The following is a 22,966-nucleotide window of genomic DNA, read 5'->3' on the forward strand; positions in this document are numbered from 1 at the left end:
AACGAAACAAGTCTACATTTGAATTATTTCAAAAGTAACATAAAACTATTTGAAAAAATGTCCTTTTCCATTTTATATACCTCTGTCAAGTTTGGTTATATGTACACTTATTTGTACAATTAGTAAAAAAAAAAATAAAACATGATTTTGCTTAGTAGGAAGACTCATTTTTTATCCTAATTTTTTATCATCATCATCGGCACCAGTACTGGGAACAACAGTTGACAGTGATGAATGTTTCAGCTGCACAGATTTATTTAATAGTTTTACAATACAATAAAAGTGGTTCATTGAAACGAGTCGTTCAAATGAACCGAGTCGCTAAAGTGAATTGACTTCCTTATGCTAATCTGAGCATGCGCGTTCACACGCTTTTAGAGTACGACAGTAATAGTGATGTCATCTTTGCGCGCGTGTTTTATGAGTGGTGTGAAATGTGTTGCTATCAATAAGAGCTTTTGCCGCGGTTGTCCACCTGCGAAATGTGTAAATAATGGTTTAAAATGACGGACAATAATTGTTGCTCGTTTCAGACGGATCCGCCAGAGACGCAGGACTCGCAAAGTCGGTTAGATGAGTGTGAAACTGCTGCTTGTGTTGTGCTCAGGTGTTGTATGATTGCTTTATTCTGTAGCTGTGTAGAAATTAATATTTTTTGCAATTTATTTATCACTCTTTATTTAATCTCTTTTTTTAGTCAGAAACAACGACGAGCTATTCTTAAACGAGAGAGAAGGAAAAGGAAACGTCAAGCTATCGCTAAATTAAGAGAAGGAGGTAACATTTTGACGATAGTTACATTGTATTTACACAATTTGTGTTATTTATGTATGTTATAATTTGCTTATAATTATATACACTGCCAGTCAAAAGTTTTTGAACGGTAAGACTTTAAATGTTTTTGAAAAAGTCTCTTCTGCTCATTAAGCCTGCATTTATTTGATCCAGAGTAACGTTACAGTAAAAAACAGTAAAATTTTAAAATATTTTTTCGTTTTTAAAACAGCTGTTTTCTATTTGAATATGTTTTAAAATGTAATTTATTGCTTTGTTTCAAAGCATCATTACTCCAGTCACATGATCCTTCAGAAATCATTCTAATATTGCTGTTCAAACATTTATTATTATTATTATGTTGAGAACAGCTTGGCAATTTTTTTTCAGGTTTCTTAAATTAATAGAAAGTTCAGAACAGTATTTATCTGTAATAGAAATGTAACATTATAAATGTCTTTTTTATTATGACTAAATGTCTTTATCATCTTGTTTGATCAATTTAAAGCATCCTCGCTAAATAAAAGTATTAATTTCTGTAATCCCCCTTCTTTTTCTTTTTCAGTATTGATAATAATAATAATAAAAATATTTTTTGACAGCAAATCAGCATATTAGAATGATTTCTGAAGGATAATGTGACAATGAAGACTGGAGTAATGATGCAGAAAAATCAACTTTGCATCACAGGAATAAATTACATTTTAAAATATATTCAAATAGCAGTTATTTCAAATAGTAAAAATATTTTACAATATTACTGTTTTTGCTGTATTTTGGATCAAATAAATGCAAGCTTGGCGAGCAGATGAGAATTATTTAAAAAAAACATTCAAAGTCTTACTGTTCAAAAACTTTTGTTCTTTATAATTTGTTTATATAGCTGTTATTTATGTTAATCCCATGTTTTTCAGCTCAAGATCATTTACAAAATGAGCAGCACCAAACTGAAGATGAGGAAGAACAGACGGCTGATGAGCAGAGGTTTGATCTTTAAAGTTCAATATGATATAAGTGTTTAATAATTGGACAAATTATTATTGAACGGACAAACTGCAAATACTATTTTACAACCTAGTGAGCAACTACACCAGGAATGGCTGGAGAGAGAAAAGATTGCGCAGGAAGAATTCAGGCTGAAGAGGGAAAGAGAAGAGGCAGCGCAAAAGAGAAAGGAGGAAGAAGAGGTGAGTAATCAGAAATTAGATCCATCACTGCAACATTAAATTCTGCAATAACCTGGATGAATCTCAATGTAGATGCTCCAATGTCTGCTTTTCTGTTTTTCTGTAACCAAAGAGGAGGATCAGAGAGGAATGGGAGGAGCAGCAAAGGAAAGAAAAAGAAGAGCGAGAGCAGAAGGAACAGCAGAAGAGAGAGAGAGAGGTGATCCCTGCACTGGGAGGATAAAGATGCAGATGTCTACATATATCCTCTATTGCTCTTACACCAACATCAGATATCAAAACATCTCATGCTACCTGAGACAAATCAGCCTTTAAAGGCTTCTGGTTTGTCAGTCATGGTTTTACATACACTTCTTGTGTCATAAATCTGTTTTATATGTACAGTGTGTGATGTTGTTTGTTTGGCAGAATATTACTGTCTTCATTTCCTTAACTAAGATACACAAAAATGATTTATAATGCAGCAAGGGTCCACTTCCAGTGAAGAACATGTATCTTTTCATGTCACTTGGGTGTATAGCGATGATCTTGCTTATTGATGCTACATAAGAGTACATAATTATGTGCTGTAAACCAGGGGTTCTCACTTATTAGCCACTGGAATAATCAAACTATTTTCCTTCTTCTGTTTTAATTTTAAGTGTTATAAACAGTAAGATTTGAATTACAAAGTACAGATAACTTTAGTCTATTATGTACAAATGATCTGACAGATTGTCTTAACTAATTCTAGCAGACATGTGCTTGCACACCACAGAATTTCACCCGCCATACTGTGTATGTTTGCACCATTTATAGGAAGCTGTACAGAAGATGCTGGATCAAGCAGAGAGTCAGGTAACATCTTGCTTTCCTTGTCAAATGTAAGTTGGAAAATGCATTTTGCTATCATTACGAAATCATGAAAAGCCTCATTATTTATTTTGCTTTATTTAGCTGGAAAACGGTGGTCCTTGGAAAAACCCTGATGCCCCAAAGGATTACGGAACTGAAAAGGACAGGGCAAACTGCCCATTCTTCCTTAAAACGGGTGCTTGTCGGTTTGGAGACCGGTGAGTATTTATTAAGGTGCTGTTTTAAAGAAGTTTGTGGTCAGGTTTTTGTTTTTAATTATGAATTTTTCAAACAGGTGCTCCCGAAAGCATGACCACCCAACTTCCAGCAGCACTCTGATGGTGAGGGGGATGTTTGTGACGTTCGGGATGGAGCAGAGCAGACGTGATGACTACGACACTGATGCCAGTCTTGAGTACAGCGAGGAGGAAATGCACCAGCAGTTCCTGGATTTCTATGAAGACGCCCTGCCAGAGTTTAAGAACGCAGGAAGGGTGGTGCAGTTCAAGGTGATTAAAACAAAAAAGCCTAAAAATCATCAACATGATAGAAACAATAAATGTAATGTTTAAATCAGGGTTATTAAATATTTATGGGTCAGTGACATAACGCCTAAATATTCTGCCCGATTGGATTTTTTCAGTTAAAAAAAAGGTTTAAATGCATTATAAAGATGCCATATATATGAAGTACCTCTCCTATGTATGGACCCTCTGTAACTTTTCAAAAAAGATTAGTTATTTGTAATTTTTCTGTTAGTCAAAGTGTCAAAATATCATGTGGTGCGACCGTCTGGCCATAGTTATGTTGGAAACATATTTGAAATCACCCTATATTTATTTTTTGGCAATTTTTTGTAATCCTGTATTAAATGGCAAAGCATTTGTATTTATATTTCCATTATAATATACAAACAAACTTTGTCCAATGATTTCCATTTGATAAAATATCATGTGGTGCGACCATCAAGAAACTACCATTTTGGGACTTGCGTCCTGACAGATCGCTGTAGCGCCTCACTCAGTTCAAGCGGCACATGAACCAATCATTTGGTCATCTTTACTAGTTATAGCATTAAGTAAACATGAATGAACATCAGAAGGTATCTTGTTTCACCCGTGAAAAGATGTCAATACACAGCATTTTTCACATTCAAGTCCACCGACTTTAATCTACTCTCCTGTCTTTGTTTGTTGGACAAAATGGCGTATTTGGCATTATGATGGGTCAGATCGCCTGTTAAACTCCCGGCGAAGGGTCAGTTGAGCAGCCAGGATTGGGCAAATTAAGAAATAACTGGGGCTAAAGAAATACCTGCAGTTAATGCCATGTGCAGCACTTTTCACACGTCTCTTTAAATAGATTTTTAATAATATAAGGCCTTTGCGTCATTTGGAGCGACCATTCATCATGTGGTGCAACCAAAAATGGGAATAACTGTATTAAAATAAAAATAAAATATCTAATTTCTGTGGTTGAAATGAATCACTGCTTAAGTGAATGGCATTTTTAAAACATTTTTTATCAGTTTTATGCAACTTACAGGAAAAATAAGTCTGCTGACTACATTTAAGAAGGCAACTCTGTAATTATAAACCAAAAATATGAGATCATTATTTACAAAAACTCAAAATAAATGCAAAATGTTTCTAAACACTTTAATTACTGAAAACATCTAAAAAAAAAAAAAATAATAAAAATAAGCATGTTAAGGAAATTAATTCATTTTAATATAAAACATGGTCGCACCATATGACAATTTTTTTTAAGGCTATGACCAATTCATCAAGATGAAAAAACACTAAAATCACTTAGTTTTAAATTTTAATATGAATTTATGTGCACACAACATTCTTGATGTTTGAACAATTACAAGAGAGATTATTTTTTGGATTTTAAAATTGGCCTGTTAAAAATCCTTTTTAATTTTCGTCATGTATGTATATATATATATATATATATATATATATATATATATATATATATATATATATATATGACTGAAACTTTAACACAAATAACATGAAAAGGAAAGTATAAAAATAAGAACTGATTCAAAACAACAGCAAATCAGTTATACTAAAATAACACTGGTTTAAATATTATTTTTATAATTTAATAATTTTTAAAAAAATCTTAATTTAGTTTATATTAAATAAATGTAAATAATTAATAAATAAAGAATTACATGAACAATCATTATTTCCATATTTTAATAGGTGAGCTGCAACCACGAACCCCACTTGAGAGGAAACGTTTACGTTCAGTATGACACGTAAGTCCAGTATTATTATATTAGAGACATTACTGCAGAGGAAAAATTACAGTTGTTCTATTTTATTTTGATATCTCTGTTTGTATGCATACAGAGAGGGGCAATGTCGAGAAGCTTTCATGATGTTTAATGGCCGCTGGTATGCTGGAAGACAACTGCAGTGTGAATTCTCCCCAGTAACTAGATGGAAAACAGCCATATGTGGTAAGGAAAACATCAGTCTAAATAATAAACTATATTTCTCATTCTTTAGTAGAAGTTTCTTCATGTTCTCACAAGTTTTGGCCTTTCTTTATGTTCACAGGTCTTTTCGACAGGCAGAAATGTCCAAAAGGGAAACACTGCAACTTCCTCCATGTGTTCAGAAACCCAGACAATGAATTCTGGGAGGCGGACCGAGATCTTCATATGTCCCCTGATCGAAGTGGAGGCTTTTCTAGTCGCCATTTGAGCAGCAGAGACGGAGTGCGCTCCCAGCGTGGAAATAGTCCTGAGCGCATATCCCAGCGCAGGAGAACAGATCGAAGGAGCCACAGCCGTGAGCGGTACAGTTACAGGGGAAGGCGGAGTCGCAGCCGAGAGAGGCGGAGTTGTAGCCAAGAGAGGCGGAGTCGCAGTAGAGAGAGGTGGAGTCGTAGCCGAGAGAGGCGGAGCCGCAGCAGAGGCAAACACAATCGAAACAGGGAAAAGAGGAGTCGTAGCAGAAGCAGAGAGAGAAGGAAGTCAGAGCAATCATTGACAAGGAGATCAACGTCTCAGAGAGAGCAATCCAGAAGGAGCAGGAGCCGATCCCACAGCAGAGACAGGTTAAAGCAGGGCGAATCAGACTCGAAAAGACAGATGTCAAAATCAAACAGCCCAGAACATGTATCTAAAAACGGCTCTGTGAAACGGAGAAAAAGCCAAAGCCCTGAAAACTGTGACCGAATGGATCACAAGCACTCTAAAAAGAGCAAGAAGAAGAAAAAGAGCAAAAAGAAACACAAAAGAAAGAAGAATAAAACACGCAGCTCGAGTTCGGAGTCTGACGAAGACTCCCAGAATGAAGAGCATGATGAGACGCAGACTAAATCAGAAACTCCTGCTGATGAATGTACAGCTGTGGCGTCCAGCGCAGTTTCGCCAGTAGATAATTTAAAGACCACAAATTTGGAGGTTTGTCATCCGGAAGAGGACATCCATTGTGCGCTTACAGATGCTACCAAATCCGATAACACACAGTCTGGATAAATTATATAAAAATACATAAACTGTGTTTCTGTTGTCTTAAAACAGCTGTTATTTTAGTTTGCATAACAAAATGCCTAGTTTTTCTGATTTTGCTGATGAATACATTTCCTGTACGTTTGTAATTAAATGTATTGTTTTCTAAAACCTTGTGAAACCTTGGTGACTGAACAAAGTGTAATTTTTTTCTCATTGAGGTGCTTAAAGACATCACATGCCCACACTCGCACTCACATTGTTCCAAATCTGAATTTATTTTAGGACTGTTGCTAATGGTTATTTTGGTAATCCAGTAATCCGTCGATTCTTCTGACGAGTATTCGATAATTATAATAAATTTCTTTTGTAGTAATAAAAATAAACCTAAGTCAACAATAGCCTTAAAAATTACTTAAAATACATAGCTAATAACAATGAGACAATAATAATTAGTTCAAATAAAGTATCAAAAGCAAATAATCGTATGGTTTTAATGATCAAAACTGCAGTGGAGGATTTACTAAAATCGAATACTCGAATAGAATCGAGGAATTGTTTCAGCTCTAGTTTATTTCTTCTGTTGAACACACATTTTTCAAAAATGGAAAAAATACTATGCAAGTCAATGGGGACCAGGAACTGTTTGGTTACCAACATTCGTCAAAATATCTTCTTTTGTGTTCAACAAAAGAAAGAAACGCATTGACATTTGGAAGAAACAGAACTTAAATTCTCTTTAAGATGCATTTAGAGTTAATTGCCATTTCAGTTCATTAGTAAACGATCATCAAAAATTTGACCAACATGCTGCAATATCTGACTTTTATTCTTTTCTTTAGATGAAAAGCTATTTTCAAGAGGAAGTCCAAAAATCAAACTCCAATACGACAGCATACAAAGATGATTTTAAGGAAAAAAGGCATGAGGATGGTGGAGACAATTCTTTGGCATTGGAAACAAAACGGTTAGCTGTTGAATGGCAAATGCCTGATATGCCTGAAACCAATTAAGTGTTTACAGTGTTTCTGGTCAGGAATTTACTAATACTGATGTTTACTTGTGCCTTAATACAATCTATGATTTTATGCCAAAAAATATTGACTATTGAATTCACATTATATATTTCCCCCCCTTTGGAGCTTAATAATAACGTTTGGTCCGTAGCACTTCAGCACGTCTTGGTCTTGAACAGTGACAGCCCATTGACTCGGATCTGCTGAAAGTTGCATAAGATACTGGCGAACAGCGTGAGCTGGAAATGAGCGTTTAAGGCAGCTGAAGGTGAGAGGTAATGCTTAAAATCTACAGAGAAGACGTCACTGGAAATATGTAGGGATGTTGACACCTAAACTTTGCTACACATGTACTGATCCAAACCTGAATCTAAACAGCCTGAACACTATGGGAAATTTGCATAACTACTAACGCATGAACATTTCAACATGCTCGATTCCCTCAGATGTTTGGCAGTAGAAATACAAGCGTCAATATCTAACTGTGCAGGAAGTGCTGATCATTTTAAAGACTACTTGTGACTGCAAGCTAACCTAAAATACAAATAATGAGAAAATGCCCACAGAAAAAAGAAAGGGAGATGTGTGTCAGTGCTTGGGTTTGATGAGTTCTCATTATTTATGTCAGTCCAATCTCCTCCAGAACACTACGTGGTGTCTCGGCTTCCTGTTAAAGGCAAGAAACAGAAAATTCATTCTTTAAGTCATACAAATTAATCAATTTTCACTTTACACAATATGTGTGTTCCTCACCTCCTGCAGCATGTCTGCCTGCTCTATGGCCTTCAGAACATTCTTCTTCGATGTCTCCTGGGCTTCACCACCCAGTATGAACTCATCCAGGATGTAATAGGCTTTCTCAAAGTTGAAAATAATGTCCAGTTCACAAACCTAGTGTTCAAAAACAGATAGTTTCCCAATGAGCGATTGCTGTCTGGTTATCAGTTTAATACAGTAACAGAAATGGTAAATGGTTACGATTATTTTGCTCAAAAATATAATAGCAGTTATTGTCGTAATTTTTTTTTTTTTTTTTTTTACATTTCATCAGAATCATTGCACTTTCACACTTTCACAAATCAAGAGAATGTCAACTCAACTGGACTCTTTTTTTCTGTAACATAGAGAGACTGTGTGTGTGTGGTTGCCAGGTTGGGAAGATTAAGTAAATCACTGGGCATAAAATAGATTAATTTACAGTAGAACCTATAATTTCCTACATTTGCTGAATCCTATTTGAAGTTATCCAGGGAACAGGAGAAGAAGAGCAGTTTTTGAGCATGTTTCATAAATACTGAAGCACAGTATTAAAAAAACTTGAATTAGATATTTGAAAAAGAACACTTGCAGATACCTCAAAGTTTTTGGTGTTAATCTGGCACCTAGTGCTAATTTCTAGTGCTTAATTATATGACAAACCCTATTTAACTGGAAGCATTCCTCCAATTTTCACTGAGATCGTAAGATATAGCGGGTGACTGAAGATGAGTAAACTAGTTTGCAGGACAACAGTTTGTCCGGATGAAGGCCAAACGGATGGCCCTTTCAGCTGCCGCAAGAGAAGTTCATCATTCCAAATCTATAATTTTTCAAATAATGCAGGGTTACAATTAAATAAATTAATTCAAGTCCCCCAAAAAGACAAATGTATTAGAAGACTAATGAAGGGATAACGCAGAGACTCTAAAAGGGGTATGGGTTCAGCACTGCAGATGGAATTGCTTGTCAGTTCAGTGCTGAAGAGGACAAGCATCTGTCTCTGCATGTTTAAGAGAAGTCGGACTGAAAACGCACTCTGCAGGAGCAAACTTCTTATCAGCTCACCTTTGCTGAGTTATGTGGAGAGAACTGCTCCCAAGTTTGCTTTAGTGATGAAATCAAGTTTAATTTATTTGGGTCTGATGGCGTCAAAATGAGGAAAGACTAAAGCTCAAGTGCGTAAAGAAGTCAGTGAAAGATGAAAGAGGAAGTGTCATGGTTTGGGGATGTTTTCTGCAGCAGTTAGGCATCTTATACAGAAACAGGGCAGGGTGAATGCATACGTTTAGAAGAACTTTGTTTAGCAACATGCAGTTCCTTCCCTGTAAGCATCTCCCAATCAGCCTGCAATTTTCATTCAAGAAAATGCCCCCGTCTCAATGCAAAACAGTTAAAGCAGTTACTTGAAGCTAGGAAGACTGAAATAATGAAATGGCCGGCCAAGAGTCCTGATCTAAGCTCGACTGAAAATCCTTGGGTACAAAGTTATGGCTAAGAAACCCACTACAGTTACCGAACTATGGAAGAGAGTGGAAAAAGAGTGGACCAAGGGCACACCAGCGCAGTGTGAGAAACTACTGATGTCCTGCGGCCACACTTGTGCTAAAGTCATTCAAAGCAAGGGGTCTCTACACTTCCTACTATTTTCTGAGAGCTGTAACCCTCCAAAACGTTAGTTGTAATTTTCTTCTGTGCTAAAGCGGTTACTGTCGTCCAATTTTGGTCACTGTGTTTTCCACAAAATAAGTTTTTTGTTACAATAAAAAACATAAAAATGTTATTTTTGACAAAAAGTGGCATACCAAGAGCTGATATTCCTTCAAGTTTTGAATGAATTTACAATATTCAAAAAAAAAACATTTATCTTAAATCTAATTTGGATTTTGTATGAAGAAACTCTGATTAGGGGATTTAAATTCTTGAAATCTGGCAACCACAACCATTTCAGGATAAACAACCGGTTGGCAAATATCACAGACCATTATATGCTTAATAAATTGAGAGAAGAAGAAACTGTGATCTTGATTAAAACATGATTCATCACGCTTGGAACAATAAAAGGGCGTATATATAGTGAAAGAGCTGCAATTTTTCCTGAGGTTAAAAAGCAAACGCTGACATAAAACTCACACTGCCAAAATATTTGTCCAGCAGCTCCACGTATCTGTGGATGATTTCCAGGGTTATCAATTCATTTTCCTGGTCCTCCACAGCACAGCAAAAGTACAAGCTGGCATATCTGAAATGCAAAATACGCTCACCACATAAATTCAAACAGTACAAAGCAAGTAAAACGCCTTTCTGTTCCTCTTTCTATCTGGCCGCAAAGCTACACAGTATTACAAACCATCAAAAACAGGACCATTTTGTTTGAGCAGTCATTCTTAAATACATTGTTCAAAGACAACATGACTGTTATTTTTTTATACACTGTGGTTAAAATTGCACTGGGTACTAAAATAGACCAGAAGTTGAGAATTGACAGTAAAAACATGTATTAAAAACCCCTCAATCATACTCAAATATAATACAAAGAGCAAAAGAGCAAATACTTTCTGCTTTAAATTAAAGTTGTGATTTTCCTCTTAGCTTGTTGGTTTAATTCATGGATTGTAACTAAAACTGACTTTTTAAAAATCCCTATGGAAAAACAAATTGGAAAAAATACTTAAAAAAATGAAGCTATAATTAAAATGAGTTATTAAATACTTCAACTACATATATCAAAAGTAACATTATTGTAATTTCAGATGCTGAGTACAGTTGAGAAGGTCAAGATCTCTAATGTGGAACAGACCATGTTCAGCATTTTAAGGGGGAGATACAAACATTTGAGGTGTTTAAAACTAGCTTCTACTAGCATTTATTACTATGTCAGTGAGATAACCGTTTATCCAACATACAGAATATATTTCAAAACGCAAAAACATGGGATTTTTGCTTGTTATGCTTTTTTAAAAAGTCAGGGAACACCCAAGTCTACCATTTTCATGGAAAGTGCCGAACACAATGGATCTGTAGTTCCTTCCATGCAGTCCACACCATTCAGTGCGGTTTTCTAACCTTTTGTAGACTATTTTCAAATCCCTCCATTCCAGGAAGCTGCACATCTTGGGTTTGCGTGCCAGCACCATCTGAATGACCTCCCGGGAGATCTTCTTTTTCTGTGTGTCAGACAGCGGCACGTACCATTTCTGAAGCCGCAGCTTTCCCTGCCTGCTAAAGAGCAGCATAAACTGCATCTGAAAAGAGGGAGAAACACAAAAGAGACTCAAACCGCGTTTGAGCATCATATGTGGCTAGTCAAGTCAAGCCAAGCCAAGCCAAAAACCAAAACAGTGTTCAGCAGTTCCGGTCATAAAGCCTGGAATTGTTCGTCATGTCGGCTATTTAAAAAATAAAGTCAGTTCATATTTATCATAACCAAATCGAAGCGTTGCCGTTTTGGGCGAACTGCTTCTGTTTGTAGCAACAAAGAGGAAGGATCGCGTTTGTAAGAAGGCTGCGGCCGTGTAAATGTTAAATATATGAACTATCCACACTATTAAACCACGAGTTTTTGCTCCAGCAAGTTGAAATCACCCAATTAAGTCCATAAATGCGTGAGATAAAATGTTGCTTTACCTTGAGGTTTATATTACACTCGATTCCGTAAGCATGAGCTTTGTGGCTGATGGTAGTAAACGCAGATGTGAGGAGTCCCGTTACATGGACGCGTCGTCCTTTTGCTAGATCATTGGAATCCTGTCCTCTCATTGGCTCCGAATCTCACCGATGACACTCCGTATTGGTCCAGAGTCGAAAAGGATGGATGAAGCTTCCATACGGCCAATTTTTTTTTTTTTTTTTTACATGTATATAAAAACATTTAAAAAAAGTAAAAGTTTTTAAGTTTTTTTTTTTTTTTTTTTTTTTTTTGGGGACATTTGTCCTCACAATATAGGTTAAACCAGTATACACACCCACACCCACACAAATGCATGCACACAATCTCTGTGTCTGTGTGCCAGATGACCAAAATGATGCCTCTATATTTGTGGGTGTGCGATGTGGACAAAAATGGTATCATATTTTGAGGGAGGAGGGGGTGTCAATAATGATAATTAAACAAGAGGCTATTTTGCTGTGTGTTCTGTGCTAGTTTAGGCTTGTCATGGATAAATAAATATGACACATAAAACCGCCAGTAGATGGCGGCAAGTGTCTGTTTTAATGACTCATCCTATTTGAAAAACATGAAAAATGAAAAAATGTCTAAAATGTAACTCTGTCCTCTGTTAAACTGCTGTATAAAATTAATTTAACATTTGCGATCAAACATGTACTGATTTTTGTGTGATATTACATCATATAAAGAGAAAGAAAAAAACAAAACAGGGATATTTTTCGTTCATTATTTGAATTATATAGGCGTTCTAACTGCATTCTAATAAGCTTCATGCAGTGAATGCTTTGGATGCTTTTTGGAGCTTGTGTGAATTAGAACAGGTGATAGTTTCTGAATGGAAGCATCCCTCGTCTCTCTCCCTTAGTATCGTCTATAATTATGAACACACTGGTTTGTAGTGCAAACAGTTTTAACGTTTACTGCACGTTGTTATTCTTCTCATTATTTCATAAATAAAATCAGCAAGGAACATACTTTGTATATACAATAGTGGCCAAAAGTGATGTCCGGAGAGGGTATTTGCACAATATTTGCTTTTAATGACACTTCAGGTTCAGTTAAACCATTAAAATATGAGGAATATGATATATTGTGAAGAAGAATACACTAAATTTGGTTAAGGTATTAAATTGACAAAATGATTTGGCAAGAAGGGCAAACCCCAGCATGTCCAAAAAAAAACCAAAAAAAAAAAAAAAAAAAAAAAAAAAAAAAAAAAAAACGTACAGAAGATAAAGCAAGGTAATCAACATAATCCTTGTTTTTGATTATCCCAACCTGCAGTCTGCAATAAAGACGTGATTTAGGTTAGCATCACACTACTGATCCACATTACAATATTTAATAAACTAGACAAGTGTTGTCAAAAAAGATTCTGCTTTGGTAAATAAATCACATTTATTTAGGACAATGTTATATGTGATGAACTATAAGATGTTTGATCTTGCTTGACCAATTATAAAACAAATAGCTATTTTAAAAAGCTTCTTCATTCTATAAAACTAATAATCAGTCCAGGGCTCTTACATCATAGATTTGGGTTACTGTGTTTAATGTAGTGAGTCTTGTTTGCCAATAATTGCATCCACAGACGCAGAGCCCAGAGCTACATGTGGCGCACCTCGAGGTCTTTTGCTGAACTCGGCTCTCACACCATGAGCTCTTCTGGAAAAACAAACACAGAAGTTTCAGTCGAGTGGTTTTCAGAATTTTTGGGAATTAATTTTTAAAAAATCTTTCCATTATACAGGAAAATGTACTTGATGTTCTAAGAATTCAGTGGCAGGGGTGTCCATTTAAAATGTGTATTTTTTCCTAAAAACCTCATGTACAGACATAAAGTGGTCATTGTTCCTGAGTCATGAGCTCTTCTATTCTGGGGCTGAGGTGAAAGGTTGAAGGTTTCCAAGGCAAGTAAACAAATATGTGTTCACAAATCTTCATCTTCATTTACAGAGATCACTCATTACTTTAAAAGATGTTTCATGTGAATTCTAAATTCCTTTGCGTTAACAGAAAGATACTCCAAGAACACATCGAACATAGCTCAAATCTAACATAGCATAAATCAGGTTATGTCCTCAATCAAACCCCAGTGCACAAATATAATTCAATTTTTCAAAGTAAAAAACATTAAAAAATTAAGTTATTTATTTTGAATAATACCCTAATTTATGTAAAAACATATACACTACTACAGATCGTTAGTAAAGTAACCAAAACACAAACTATTACAAACAATTTATACTCAGAATGGAACACAGTATGAAATATAACAAATAAGTAGTAAAACCATGGTTTTACACAAGGTTGATCTGCAGCCACACACTGCATGCTTTTTAACACCTGCTGACAAGCAGAGCCAAATTACCGTATCATAAACAGTGTTGGGGAAATTTACTTTTAAAAGTAATGCATTACAATATTGAGTTACTCCCTAAAAAAGTAACTAATTACGTTACTTAGTTACTTTTTATGGAAAGTAATGCGTTACTTTACTTTTGCATTACTTTTTAAATCTGGGCAGGGCTTGATTGTTTGTTTTTAATATAAATAGTTCTATTTTTGGCAAATGTAAAAGCCTCAGGCTTTGAGAAAAGTAAATTCACGTCTGTACAGTGGACCACAGAAGAAAAAATATCAACTCTTCAGCAATAAAAAAGGGAAAACAAATGTTAGATTATCTTCAGTAATTTTTGCTTATTAGTATGGTTGAATTGCATCATCGAAGGTCGGCAGCAAAGACATTGGTTAATAAATTGTATTAAATGCATATTTATTTGTATTATTTACATATTTAATTATTGCAGGTTTGCATCATATTCTGAGTTGAATTTCACTGTTTTTATTCATTTTAAGGAATACTGAATTTGTTTTTTGTGAGTGAGATGAATTAACGCATGTTCACATTTATTCTAGAACTAAAAAGTAATAATATTATGTAACTTGCGTTACTTGTAATGCATTACCCCTAACACTGATTACAAGTAATGCAAGTTACGTATTATTATTACTTTTTCAAAGTAACTAGTAAAGTAACGCATTACTTTTTAATTGACAAGAAAATTTTTCAAATAAGTAACCAGTTACTTTTCTCCTCATTCACTGATTAAAATCTCTCCTGTCCCCATGCTGAGACAAATCGGGAGTAAGATGTTAGTTCTAGACTAAATGTAAACATGCATTAATTCATCTCACTCACAAAAAACAGATTTAGTATTCCTCAATATGAATAAAAACAGTGAAATTCAACTCAGAATATGACGCAAACCTGCAACAATTAAATATGTTAAATAATACAAATAAATATGCATATAATACCATTTTATTAACCGATGTCTTTGCTGCCGACCTTCGATGATGCAATTCAACCATACTAATAAGCAAAAATTACTCAAGATAATCTAACATTTGTTTTCCTTTTTTTATTGCTGAAGAGTTGATAATCTTCTTCTGTAGTCTACTGTACAGACGTGAATTTACTTTTCTCAAAGTAACTCAATATTGTAATGCATTACTTTTAAAAGTAGCTTTCCCCAACACTGCTTGTAATGCATTACCCCCACCACTGATCATAAAGGATGTTTAATAAACTTCAGTAATATCCTTTCAAACTAATGAAACTATATTTTCCTTAAAGGGTCATGAAACCCTGGACTACTTTTTCTGAGATTTTAGCAGAGGTTTTTGTGCTGCACATCATAGATGAGAATGTAGCATTCGTTAATTTTATTGTTTCAGAAAACTGTTTTTTACAACTCCTTGACGCAACCCATCAAAAGGATAATAAAGGATTATATAGGCCTTAAAAAGTTAATAGAGGTGCAACAGCGCATTCATATATATGCTTTCGATGCATGATGCAAAAGGCTGTACATGTATTTGTGTTGTTATCTCAATGGGAGCGAAATGAAACTGTCTGAACCTCTGAACCCGAAGCTGACTCTCTCCCCTCTTCCCCCTCCGCTCCGATAATAATAATAGCTTTGTAGGACTATACATTATTTTGATAATTAGTCAGTTATATCTGATTCTGTTTCACTTAACTGAATAAAAATAATATAATGAGATTTAATATTCGTATATTTTATGTCCAGTTTTATTGCTACTTGCAATAACGTGATTATTTTATTTTATTTTTTTATTCAGTATCATTAATATTATCAAATTAAATCAAAAAGTCTTACAAAATGGCTATATTATTTAATAAAATAATAAATAATTATTACAAAGCAGTTTCAGTTTCAGCCAAGAATTTTCATTTCGGTACATCCCTAGATTTTTATGTAAAAAGAAACATTTTCAGGGTGATACAAGACCCCACTGTGAAATCATCTTGCTTCTTATACGGCTACTTGCCACATATGTAAATAATTTAACACAAAATATGAATTTCATCATATTTTATTACCTCAAGACGACTGGCAGTACCCGCTGCAGCGGTCTGTTATCAGTTGTAGCGGTTTTTGTCGTAAAATAACAAACCACTAGATGGTGCAATTGATATCAGAAATGAGAATTGCCGTTAGCGGAGTAAAATTATGAATGAATGACGCATAGACATAGTTCTGCTCTAGCATGGACAAGTTTTTGAAAAGACAACAAGTGCCAGGTAAACGTAAAGTAGATGATGAATCTACTTCAAAGATCGCAACTACAACAAAAAGAAGAATATATGAGAAAATCTGTTTAAAAAACAATGAATGCTGTTACATAGTACAAAAAATAGTACATAGTAAGCTGCATGCTTTACTTTTAATGTTTCTACTCTAAAAGTGACTAGTTCATCGTTTAGTTTTTTTCAGTAAGTTGTCACACACTGAATTTTAATTATTACGTTTCAAATGAATCCTTCTGAAACACAAAAAGATTACAACAGATTAAAACATTTTTACAATTAATTTAGGTTACTTCCTGCGGGCTGTTTGCTAAAACACGTTTACCAAATAAGCCAGGCTTCTTTCAGTTAGTCTGAATGTATTTGAGTCCCTAATATGGTTACTTTCACACACAGTACGGTTATTTACATAAATAATTGTATTATTTACAGTACGTAAATTATCAGGACTCACAACCGCATTCTCGGAACACACGCGCTTTGTAAACAAAACAGGACTGGACAACTAGTTGTCCACTAATTTTTCAGCGCTAGAGAGCCGCTTTGCCACACAAACGTGCGTCTACCGTGTGTTGCGTGCTTTCATGTATGGTTTCGGTTACTTACAGTGACGGAGAAATTAACTGTATGTCAACTGAAAGCTTTAAATCCAGTCTCCACCGCAGCCGCTTCCGTCAGTTTTGTGCTCTGTGCGAAGCTCAAATGCGCCGCCCTCTTTACCCAAATAAAAAAGCTGCTGTCGGTTAATGAAGATTTTATAAATTAACTCGCGGCTCAACTGAAAGTGCTAAAACTGTTAAGTTTTATGGGCGTCGCCATGTTTGATACTACTTTGGTCACTCTTGCTATGGTTACTGGCAAGGAATACAGACTTGACTCCCGTTGCACGTTCATACAGACAGTATTCCAGACGCTTCTGTAAGCTAATGTGTAAAATGGACATTTCGAGACTCTCACCTCGAAGTAAATGCGGTTGTCAATCCCAAAAACTGACAGTGTGAACGTAGCCATAAAAACAAGCTGTCTGGATTTTTAAATCAAAACAAAAGAATTCTGCCACTAATCCAATTATCCGAGGCGCTGTCACGTGACATAGAATGCGCGTTCTAATTCTGACTACACTGCACTGCTGCCTTCTTAACCTCTAGTCTGATCACGGGACACCAGTTTGACTCGTTGCTTTTAGTGTGTTTGATGTAGTGTCGCTATACGATTTTTGCATCAGACTATACTCTACAGCTTCAGATCGCGACTAGTACAGTACAGTTTTCTGATCTGTGTAAAATTTACAATCATACAATTTTAGTTAATTTTAAGATTTCGGATCGTTGTAAACTTTTAGATCCAGAAATGAATTTTGACAAATTTCGAAAGCTCAGACCCCTGAGTGTCAGCGCTCACCAGAACATCATTAGTGTGAGCAAAAACACCAGAAACTCGGGGCAAATGGAGGCTGTCAAGCTTCCATCGATCCCTGGTCCTTCCCATGCCAGAGGTGAGTTGCTCAAACAATCTGAAACCGGTTTGCTATACGTGACCCTGCATTACAAAACCAGTCATAAGTGTCAATTTTTCAAAATTGAGATTTATACATCATCTGAAAGCTAAATAAATAAGCTTTCCATTAATGTATGTTTTGTTAGGATAGGACAATATTTGTTCCTGATACAACTATTTGAAAACCTGGAATCTGAGGGTGCAAAAAAATCTAAACATTGAGAAAATTGCCTTTAAAGTTGTCCAAATAAACTTCTTAACAATGTATATTACTAATCAAAAGTTTTCATATATTTGCAGTAGGAATTTTACAAAATATCTTCATGGAACATGATCTTTACTTAATTTCCTAATGATTTTTGCCATAAAAGAAAAATCAATAATTTTGACCCATACAATGTATTTTTGGCTATTGCTACAAATATACCCCAGCGACTTAAGACTGGTTTTGTGGTTCAGGGTCACATATTTGAATTCAGAACATATTGCATGAGTATTAAGTAAACACAGATTCCTTTATGAGAACTTACTAACATGAATTAAATGTGTTGTTATGCAGATCTGTGTCCACATCCACCAAAGGAGGTAAAGAGATTCAGCGCTCACCAGAACATTATTAGTGTGAGAGAAAACACCAGAAACTCGGGGCAAATGGAGGCTGTCAAGCTTCCATCTATCCCTGGTCCTTCCCATGCCAGAGGTGAGCTGCTCAAACAATCTGAAACCAGTTTGATACATTTGAATTTAGAACATATTGCATGAGTATGAAGTAAACACAAATTCCTTTATAAGAACCATACTAACATGAATTAAATGTGTTGTTATGCAGATCTGTGTCCACGTCCACCACCTCAGAAGAATGTAAAGAGTTTCAGCGCTCACCAGAACATCATTAGTGTGAGCGAAAACACCAGAAACTCGGGGCAAATGGAGGCTTTGAAGCTTCCATCTATCCCTCGTCCTTCCCATGCCAGAGGTGAGCTGCTCAAACAATCTAAACCTGGTTTGCTATTTACATTCACAGAATGAAGTATGAAGTAAACACAAGTTCCTTCATGAGAGCCAAACTAACATGAATTAAATGTGACGTTATGCAGGACTGTGTCCACTTCCACCACCTCAGGAGAAGGTGAATGGATCTGATCTCAGTGCTGAGAGGCAATATCAGTTCTTTGGACTTCGAAGCAGGGAGTACAAACCGGTAGAAGTGAGGGCCTTCATCAGAGAGGGGAGACGGGGACGCCCCACTCGAGGCAAAACTCATCTTTTACCACAGAAGAAGTGGATGCGATGTTTTGAAACACTCTCAGACTACACAACTGGGATTATACAAAAAGGTTACGTTGAAGTAAGGAAGTTTTGTATATTTTGATTACTCCAGTTTAAATGAATATTTAATCATATATGTAATTGGGTAACACTTTACAATAAAGTACACTCGTTAATGTATTTACATGTGCGAACAATATACAATAGATTTATTACATTACTATTAATCTTTGGTAATGTTAGTTCATAAAAATACAGCTGTTCATTGTTTGTTCATGTTAGTTCACAATGCATTTAACAAACTCTAACAACTTGTGATTTTAATAATGCATTAGTAAATGATGAAATTAATATTAAATAAGATTAATAAATGCTGTAGAAGTGTTGTTCATTCTTAGTTAATGTTAACTAATGTAGTTTGTGGATTGTGTGGTTTTTCATTTGTGGTGGCATGTGTACTCTTCTAACTTCTGTTTCTTCTCTATTCTCAGATGGACACAATAAATAAAAATAAGGCCTTCCAGACTTTGGCCGAACAAAGCACACAAGAAATAACAGAAATGTCCGAAAAAGAGCGTGTGCTGAAAAAAAGACTGGGCAGAAGCTGAAGGATTATTACGTGACTCAAATCCACTAAGAGTCGAGCAAGAGTAATTATGTTTACTGTTAATTTCTGTTAAATGTTGAATTTATGCTTTTGTGGTCATTGTAAATAATCCAGTTTCAGTTTATATAGTTCTAATCGCCAGGTGCTTATTATCATGTTGTCATGTTTCAGGGCTCAGGATTTGCTCGTGACGTGGTTACAAGAAGAAAACGAGAAATTCTTGCAAGGTAAGCACATTAGTACTGTCATGTCAATGTGCACAACTGATGTCTTTCTATTTCTTCACATCCCAACAGAGAAGATGCTGCTTCTGATACTATTATTCATAACCATGTCTGTTACTGTAATCCGTTCCAGGAAAATCTATGTTGTCGAAGACACAATTGAACTCAGAGAGCTGCTTATTCACGAAGCCCGCGAGCGTGAGAGACGGAACAGAAGACTAAGCCCTGAGGAGCTGGAAAAGTTAACATCCAATCATGTGGACTCCACGAGGCTGAGCGAGGAAGAGGGCGAGGTTTTCATGCTCATAAACAACGAAAAGGACAGGCTGTAAGTTTCTTGTGATTTCTTAATAGTGTCTAATCTGAGGAAACCAAAGACAGTAAGAGCGTCTGACCCTCTAAGTTTTGTCTTGTGTGTTTTTGTCCAGTGAACACTATAAGGGCCGCATGGAGGAGGAAATGCACACCTGTGCTTCCCGCATTAAATGTAAGCAGAAAACAAAAAAAGCAGTGAAAGCTGATATGGATATAATTAAAAGTGAAAGGGTCGCCAGGAGAAAGAAAGTAAGTAACGTGTCTCGTCTATAGCTGCCACACCCTTACACACATCCTAATCTAATGAGCGACTGTACAACTGATGTCTGTCACATTTAAGTTCATCTTTTTGTTTTTGTCTCACCAGAATGAGACAGAGACCGAGCTGTTGTGTGATGAGCTCGTAAACGTCCAGGAGGCCTGTGAGGAGCGGGCCTACAGTCCTGCATATCCCTTAATGATGCTGCAGCAATTTGAAGAATGCATTCTTTACTCTCTCGATTCCATCGAAAGCATGCCAGCTGAGAGGGTCTGCAAACTGCAGAAGCAGATTTGCAAACAAAAAGAAATCAGGTAAGTTTACATGTTATAAGCTGCAGTGCTGTCAGTACAATGGCCAACTGCAAGATCTTTTGCTAAACTCTTGCTTTCTCTCTTTTACAGAGAGCAGGAACTGAAACGCTTGCATATCGAAGCTCTGCTGGAAGAACGTCGGCAGAAAAGACTGGCGAGAGCCCTTTGTCCTCCAGTGAAACCCGTAAGTGGCACACAGAACCAGCACTACATATCCCATACTTCTGTCTTGCTTATCAAATATAGTAGTAACGTGGATCAGTAGTGTGACGCTAACCTAAATCATGTCTTCACTGCAGACTGGAAAAAAGCTGATGCAGCGTAGCCAGCCTCTGAAGAGCATCCAAAAGAGAGGAGCCAGTGGAAACAAAGATTGAGAAATAATTCACCTCTGAGCTCCTCCACTGCCTCTTCAGTCCTTAAAAGAAAAGACCTTCCTCCATCCTCCTCCAGTGAAGTGAGAGATCCTCTCTCATCACAGCTCTTCACAACTTCTCTAGTCACTGTGCAAACAAAAAACAGCCAGTATCAGTAATAGTATCATGTAAATAATAATAGTGATAAAAATAGTAATCATGTAAACAATAATAGTAATTTATTTCAGAGTGCATTAAAATGCACACATTCATTTTTAAGCGTATTAACTTATTTAAAATAATAGTAAATCATGTAAATAATACTAATCATGTAAATAATAATAGTAATTATGGTAATCATGTATTTCAGTGTGCATTAAAATGCACAAAGATTTTTTAAATATATTTACTTATTATGTAAAATAATAGTAAATCATGTGAATAAATAATAGTAATTATAGTAATCATGAAAATAATAATCATGTATTTCAGTGTGCATTAAAATGCACACAGATTTTGTAAATATATTTACTTATTTAAAATAATAGTAAATCATGTGGATAAATAATAGAATCCTGTAAATAATAATAGAAATTATAGTAATCATGTAAATAATAATCATGTATTTCAGTGTGCATTAAAATGCACACATACATTTTTTAAATATATTTATTTAAAATAATAGTAAATTATGTAAATAATAATAGTAATTATAGTAATCATGTATTTCAATGTGCATTAAAATGCACATACATTTTTAAATATTTACCTTATTTAAAATAATAGTTAAAATGCACATACATTTTTAAATATTTACCTTATTTAAAATAATAGTAAATCATGTGAATACATCATAGAATCATGTACATAATAATACTAATCATGTAAATAATGATACACTTACACATACATTTTTAAATATGTTTATTTAAAATAATAATAAATTGTGAATAAATAATACTAATCATGTTAATAATAATAGTAACTATAGTAATCATGTAAATAATAATCATGTATTTCAGTGTGCATTAAAATGCACACATACATTTTTTAAATATATTAACCTATTTAAAATAATAGTAAATCATGTGAACAAATAACATAATCATGTAAATAATAATACTAATCATGTAAATAATAATAGTAATTATAGTAATCATGTAAATAATAATCATGTATTTCAGTGTGCATTAAAATGCACACATACATTTTTTAAATATATTTACCTATGTAAAATAATAGTAAATCATGTGAATAAATAATAGAATCATGTAAATAATAATACTAATCATGTAAATAATAATAGTAATTATAGTAATCATGTAAATAATAATCATGTATTTCAGTGTGCATTAAAATGCACACACATTTTTTAAATATATTTACTTATTATGTAAAATAATAGTAAATCATGTGAATAAATAATAGTAATTATAGTAATCATGAAAATAATAATCATGTATTTCAGTGTGCATTAAAATGCACACAGATTTTGTAAATATATTTACTTATTTAAAATAATAGTAAATCATGTGGATAAATAGTAGAATCCTGTAAATAATAATAGAAATTATAGTAATCATGTAAATAATAATCATGTATTTCAGTGTGCATTAAAATGCACACATACATTTTTTAAATATATTTATTTAAAATAATAGTAAATCATGTAAATAATACTAATCATGTAAATAATAATAGTAATTATAGTAATTATGTATTTCAGTGTGCATTAAAATGCACACATACATTTTTTAAATATATTTACTTATTTAAAATAATAGTAAATCAT

At 34.6% G+C, this 22,966-nt stretch overlaps 2 protein-coding genes and 1 long non-coding RNA gene across 3 annotated transcripts; 1 reads left to right on the plus strand and 2 right to left on the minus strand.

Annotated features, from left to right (window-relative positions):
* Positions 1-402: 402 nt before the first annotated feature.
* On the plus strand, positions 403-7,685 carry zrsr2 (zinc finger (CCCH type), RNA-binding motif and serine/arginine rich 2). The gene is made up of 11 exons (XM_051123066.1): positions 403-607; positions 698-777; positions 1,689-1,758; positions 1,853-1,961; positions 2,074-2,160; positions 2,760-2,798; positions 2,898-3,013; positions 3,091-3,304; positions 5,015-5,070; positions 5,165-5,274; positions 5,375-7,685. The coding sequence occupies exons 1-11, from the start codon at positions 504-506 to the stop codon at positions 6,298-6,300; spliced, it is 1,911 nt and encodes a 636-aa protein (XP_050979023.1). The 5' UTR covers positions 403-503; the 3' UTR covers positions 6,301-7,685.
* ap1s2 (adaptor related protein complex 1 subunit sigma 2) lies at positions 7,085-11,808 on the minus strand. Its single transcript, XM_051123067.1, has 5 exons — positions 11,673-11,808; positions 11,112-11,290; positions 10,179-10,287; positions 8,043-8,180; positions 7,085-7,956 (listed from the first exon to the last, which is right to left on the minus strand). The coding sequence occupies exons 1-5, from the start codon at positions 11,802-11,804 to the stop codon at positions 7,909-7,911; spliced, it is 606 nt and encodes a 201-aa protein (XP_050979024.1). The 5' UTR covers positions 11,805-11,808; the 3' UTR covers positions 7,085-7,908.
* Positions 11,809-12,942: 1,134 nt separating this feature from the next.
* LOC127172789 (uncharacterized) lies at positions 12,943-17,018 on the minus strand. The gene is made up of 3 exons (XR_007828675.1): positions 16,940-17,018; positions 13,243-13,380; positions 12,943-13,000 (listed from the first exon to the last, which is right to left on the minus strand). It is a non-coding gene; the product is annotated as an uncharacterized LOC127172789 (long non-coding RNA).
* Between the last annotated feature and the right edge of the window lie 5,948 nt (positions 17,019-22,966).

Source organism: Labeo rohita, chromosome 11 (assembly GCF_022985175.1).
Source record: "Labeo rohita strain BAU-BD-2019 chromosome 11, IGBB_LRoh.1.0, whole genome shotgun sequence".
In the NCBI taxonomy this organism is placed as follows: domain Eukaryota; kingdom Metazoa; phylum Chordata; class Actinopteri; order Cypriniformes; family Cyprinidae; genus Labeo; species Labeo rohita.

Coding starts and splice junctions, on each gene's coding strand:
- zrsr2 (XM_051123066.1), top strand. CDS start 504: ATGACGGACAATAATTGTTGCTCGTTTCAGACGGATCCGCCAGAGACG. Junction 1,962..2,073: donor AGAGAAAGGAGGAAGAAGAG/GTGAGTAATCAG, acceptor CTGTAACCAAAG/AGGAGGATCAGAGAGGAATG. Junction 2,799..2,897: donor TGGATCAAGCAGAGAGTCAG/GTAACATCTTGC, acceptor TGCTTTATTTAG/CTGGAAAACGGTGGTCCTTG.
- ap1s2 (XM_051123067.1), bottom strand. CDS start 11,804: ATGAGAGGACAGGATTCCAATGATCTAGCAAAAGGACGACGCGTCCAT. Junction 11,291..11,672: donor AGTGTAATATAAACCTCAAG/GTAAAGCAACAT, acceptor CCCTCTTTTCAG/ATGCAGTTTATGCTGCTCTT. Junction 8,181..10,178: donor TGGACAAATATTTTGGCAGT/GTGAGTTTTATG, acceptor TTTGAACACTAG/GTTTGTGAACTGGACATTAT.